The sequence below is a fragment of the Apaloderma vittatum genome, unplaced genomic scaffold (assembly GCF_000703405.1).
Source record: "Apaloderma vittatum isolate BGI_N311 unplaced genomic scaffold, ASM70340v1 scaffold14007, whole genome shotgun sequence".
Taxonomy (NCBI): domain Eukaryota; kingdom Metazoa; phylum Chordata; class Aves; order Trogoniformes; family Trogonidae; genus Apaloderma; species Apaloderma vittatum.
Window position 1 is genome coordinate 13265 of NW_009725778.1, and position 5277 is coordinate 18541.

Sequence of the window (5277 nt, forward strand, 5' to 3'; positions counted from 1 at the left end):
CCTGCTGAAACAGAGGAGGGTACACAGTTTACAAAACTTCTAAACATATGCCCTGGAAGAATGCTAAATACTTGACAATGAGCACGAGGCTGCCTCAGCTTTCTTGATAATGTGATGCAGTGTTTCTCTTCTGTTTCAAGCCTGAGTGGGAAAGTACAAGGGCCATATCAAACCTTAGTTTACACCTTGAGACAGTCTGAATTTGGCTGAAGAGTGCTCAGTGTCCGAGATGTTTCCCACTCAGATGCCCAAATATATGAAACTGGCCTACATCACCTGTTTGAGAACTTCTTAGAGTGAAACATTTCAAAATCAACAGCAAGTTGTAAAAAGTATTCTTGTCTGTTACTAAATGTACCATTTCTGCATTCTAGCAGCTGGAAATCCACCAGTTACACTGTATCTCGGAATATAGAGATACTGAATCACAGCATAGCTGGGTCAACCTTAACTTGGACAGATAAATCCTGTAAATGTGAAAAAGCATCTCATTCCAACAGAGAAGGTACTGTAATTAGCAATATTGGCACTCCTTTGTGAGTGGGCCCAACAAGCCAGCTTTCCAAGGGGCTAAAGAAACCACAAATCTGAAACAAAAATCAACCTAGAAAGCATTAAGCGTAGTAAAAGGGGTATCAAAACCATTTGCTCTTAGTGTCCTTGTGCACTAAATCTCTGTGCAGTCAGCACACTGCTTGGTGTATGTCTAACGGAGCTGTTGGGTCAGTGCTGTAGCTCTGTAGTCCATGTCCTATACCCGACCTATAACTTAGAGAAACTAGGCAGTCAGCCTCTGGGGCCACTGCATTTAATTATTCTTAGCCTCTTTTTACTAAAGTGCTCACCCGCTGGCTCTATGGTAAAGAAAGGACCTTCATGAGCCACAGCAAGTACACTTAAATGTAAGAGCATGAGGGGAGGGGAGCAGCTGAGATTACAGATTTTTTCAAATGCTGGAATAGGTTTTTTTGACTGCCTGTTAAGGTGAGGGTTTCCTTGTACTAGTTTACTCGCTCAAGTAATTTAAAAATTCTGGTTTTGAGACATCAAGAGTAGATGCTGGTTTAATACTTGTGTTATAGCAGACTTGCAAGTTCTGTACCTTATGGCCCACAGAGAAATAGCTGCTGCTGTAAGCTTGCTACATTTGTCTTGATTTCTTAAACTTTTTTAACTATTAAAGGTATTTTTCATGTATATTTGCAGGTTAAATAATAAAGTTGTTTGTTCACTTATCTTGAGTGGCTCAAGAGACTCTGAATCAATAAAATTGCTGGTAGGTTTAGGAAAGATTCCCTGTAGAAATACACTCTGCTGCCCTATCACTCAATTCTTCAACTAAAACTGAACTGCTCTGAGCCTGACTTACCAGGAAGCTTCAGTATTTCAAACGAAACATTTTCATAGTACAAGGGAAGGATGCTATTGAGTAATAACCATGGAAGTTTTGAACTAGTGTACAAGTCTTGATAGGAAATAGCGAAGTCTTGACACGAAATAACAGTGCTACAGGATGTTGTTTGATAATACCACCAATGGTCCAGGAAATCCAACTACACAACCACTCAACTAAACAACCTACATGACAGTTTATGAAACTTGTTCTTCGCATACATTCTTATAAAGGCACATATTAAAGAAACAATTCGGTGATATGCAATGCATTCTATTGTGTAAGCTGTTTTCCTGGAAACAAACCTTTTAATATGGTTGTTTTCCTATGACCTCCACATACACTTGATCCTAATCAATAACTGTATCTCTCTTGCTTCCAGTTTACTACTCTCCTGCTAGAAGAAAATTTTAACAGATGTAAATGCTACACAATAAGTAGGGAGGAGCAAGATTATTAAAATTCCAGGGGCTGAAGTGTCATAAAACAACTGCTTTGGCTTTATTTGTACATTTTTAATGTAGCATCATTTCCTTCATTATAAGCTGATATATTTAGCAATGGTGACCTCCAGCTCAAAAAGAAATGCCAGAAGTATAGGCATAGAAGCAGCAACCACTGTTCTTATCTCACAGAAATATTTATTCAGTTTGGTCAGTAAATTATAGGAATTTTCAATGCTGAGAGCTTGTACTTAGTACATCATCATAATATTGACAACAACCACTTTGCCTTTTGTCAACAACCAATGTGAAACATGGATTAACTTGCTCACAATAAGTTACAGTGTACAGTGTGATAGATGAAGAGAGCTCAACGGCATCAGTAACTTAGGAACTGGTTACAGTTAGCTTCACTTACAGTATTTTTGTAAATGGTTTTCAATAGTAAAATCATTGCAGCCAAAGATAAAAAAAAAATCCACATACAATAATAACAAGAAAATGCATTTTGGGAGCAACAGTGAGCTACCAGTAAACACTTCATACAGTGATCTTCAAGGCACAAAGCAAAAAACTGGGTATGAGTTTTTTTGGAGGTGGATGAGTCAAGGAAGGTGAAATTTTTCTGAATATAAAATAAATACATTTTAAAAAGACGCATACAAAAGTCAGTAAGTCAGTCAAATAGCAAGGCTTTCACAGAATGCCACACTGACAGAACATTTGTGAATCCGTTTCAGTCATGAAATCACGTTCACAGCTTGAATGACAGGATCACTGAGGCAAGGGAACCATCACTTCAACATAATTTATGGGGAAGAAGCCAGACTCTCCATTTAACATCCCCTCATACCAATTCTCATCAATCTGATTGGTCAAAGTTATGATGTCCCCTTCCTTAAACCCAAGCTCGCCTTCGTTTTCTGGCTCAAAGTCATAGAGAGCTTGGCAGCAAGGCTGATCCATGTGCATTGAAGAACCTGCCCCCAGTGACAGAAAAAAACCACATGTTAATAGAGCTTCACAGCATCCCACCAGCCACTAAGCACAAAAAAATGGGTCAAAAAACGTGGCCCTGCTGTCACAGCTTCCCCCCAACAGCTTTTCTGTTGCTTCCACCCATTAACAACTGGTCCTCCTACCCGCAAGAAATACTAGCGATAGTTTAAAGCATAGTTCTGTTTCTCTCTTCAGTCCAGCTGCTACTCTCTTTTTGCTCCTTTTGCAAGTGTGTTTATCTCAAACCGATAGTTTGAGCAATCACGGCTGTCAAAATCAGTGCAGTCTCTTCAGAGTAGTGGCTAAAGAACTGGAAGGGTAGGAGTTGAGAAAGTAGAAAAGTCAACTGGAGAAGTGACACGCGAGCACTTCCACAACTTGCACTGCAGCAGGCAGCTGCTGCTCGAGCACCCACCAGAGGGCAGGGGCTCAGAGTCCGTCCTGCAAACGCACTCCCAACCTGGGGACAGCCACCTGGGTTTTCAGGCTACATGTGTGTTTGCAGGAGCAAGGCTTCCAGCTGCCCCTGCACTAAGGCTTCCATCCTCACCTCACTTGATCAGTGACAGTCATTTCTGGGGTACTGCTTCCCAAGTTTGGGTGCTCAAATGGCGCCTGTCAAACAGTTTTCTGATATGGTATCTGGCTGTTCCTGTGACTTACACTGTTTGCCCTGCTATGAAAACCTTCATTCCAAAGTACCCTCTTAAAATAGTAATAGTACCACATGCAAACATAATAGTAAGTACATATATTTACAGGAAAACAAGTAAACATAAAGTACAAAAACATAATCACCATTAGCAGAAGAAGTTAACCTTGTAAATGCAGTCAGCTTTTTAAAAGATATTCTTATGAAAGGCTGTTAATTGTCTTGGATTTGTGGTAGGCATACATATGTAATACATTCATTCATTCATATTTAGGAATAATAACTTATTCCAATAAAATGTAATCTAATATTCAAATTGTAAATCTTAGCTCTGTGGCCAAGGACTAGCAAGAGGTTCAACTGAAGTTCAGTCATAACAGATTTTTTTTAAAAAAAATACAGCACATCAAGTAAAAGTCTGGTAATTTGAATTACATTTATAAAGGAAGAACAGGAGAAAAGATTTCATGCTGCTCCCATGTGAACAGTAGTAAAAGACATTACAGCATGGCAACTCTAGAACACTCTAGTACTTACATTAAAGCAGTTAAACCTCCTAAACACTAAGTTGTCCAAGTTGTCTTATTTGGAACCTGCAACAAATCTCATCTGGACTCCCCTTCCCAGCTACCACACATGCCAGTCACGCCATCACCTTGAGCAGTAATTTTTCTGGGGATGAACTTGCACATAACTGGCAATGCAATACAGATGTAACGGCCAAGATGTTAAAATGCACGCAAAAATGCATTTTAATCTGCTAATCATGCTCACATGTAGGAAAGTATTGAAAAGTAACTGTTCAGGCATTTTCTAGTAAAAGGAATTAGAAGTCTCTTAAGGAAACCAACTGAGAACTATTCTGATGATCAGTAAATGCGAACAGGTAAGAGCATATTTTTAACTGACAATAATACAATCAGGGGTAATATTTGGTGTTAAGACTGGGAAGTAGGAATTACTTTTCTATTTTGTGAGTATGTTTTATCCCTTATAATAAAAGAAGAGAGCTTTTATTTATAACAATGGATGAGAGCTATCAACACAGAGATTCCCCTCAGCAAACTTTTCCAGAACTTTACTGTAACTACTACCAGAGGACGACGGGGTAGTGACAAAGCTTTACGAGAACAAACTGAACTACAGCTAGTCTAATACAACATTACAGCTGGAAGCTTGGTTCTGGGCATATTTTTGCTGCAACATTCCAAGCAGAAAACAAGATGCAGAGCCACACATTCCCATCAAAAATGGACTGATTGTGTTCAATAATCGCTGAGTTATTTTTAGTCTTTGCCTAGGTAGAACTGGTATCAGCTCACTGGAACTGTCAACAGCGGAAGGCGGCACTCTGAGTAACTGACAAAGTTCCTTGCTTTCACCAGCTGCTCCGATGGGGCTAATTTATTATTGCAAGCCAATTAGTTTCTGACAGTAAAGGTACTCGATACAAGATGTATCACATTTGGTTCATTTTAAGTTCCAAAGAACTGAAAAGAAATGTCTGGCAGCCTGGAAAGATTTTTAAACAATGGTCACAGCCAGTACAACCGGTTTCACTCCAGGCTGTAGGATCAGTTGAAGTCTTCATTAGAGTCAGGCAGCTGCTGCTACTGTATAATCCAATGAGACAAAGCTTCCCTGACAAAGGTAACGGGGGCAGCACTGCCTGACAGCCTGCAACGCACACTGTTTAACATCACAGATTCAGTGACATGATTCCAGCCTTTTCCTGTCCATTAAATACTTCCACATCCTTTCCTGTTGCAGAGATTTAAGCTAAAGAAATT

The 5277-nt window shown here is 39.6% G+C and overlaps 1 protein-coding gene across 3 annotated transcripts in view; it reads right to left on the bottom strand.

Annotated features, from left to right (window-relative positions):
• Positions 1-2014: 2014 nt before the first annotated feature.
• SH3GL3 (SH3-domain GRB2-like 3) overlaps positions 2015-5277 on the bottom strand; it is a 16190-nt gene continuing 12927 nt past the window's right edge. For all 3 annotated transcript variants that reach the window (XM_009873037.1, XM_009873038.1, XM_009873039.1), the window contains one exon: positions 2015-2816. In XM_009873037.1, the coding sequence (XP_009871339.1) occupies positions 2611-2816 (206 nt within the window). In that variant the 3' untranslated portion in view covers positions 2015-2610. The remainder of the gene's footprint in view (positions 2817-5277) is intronic.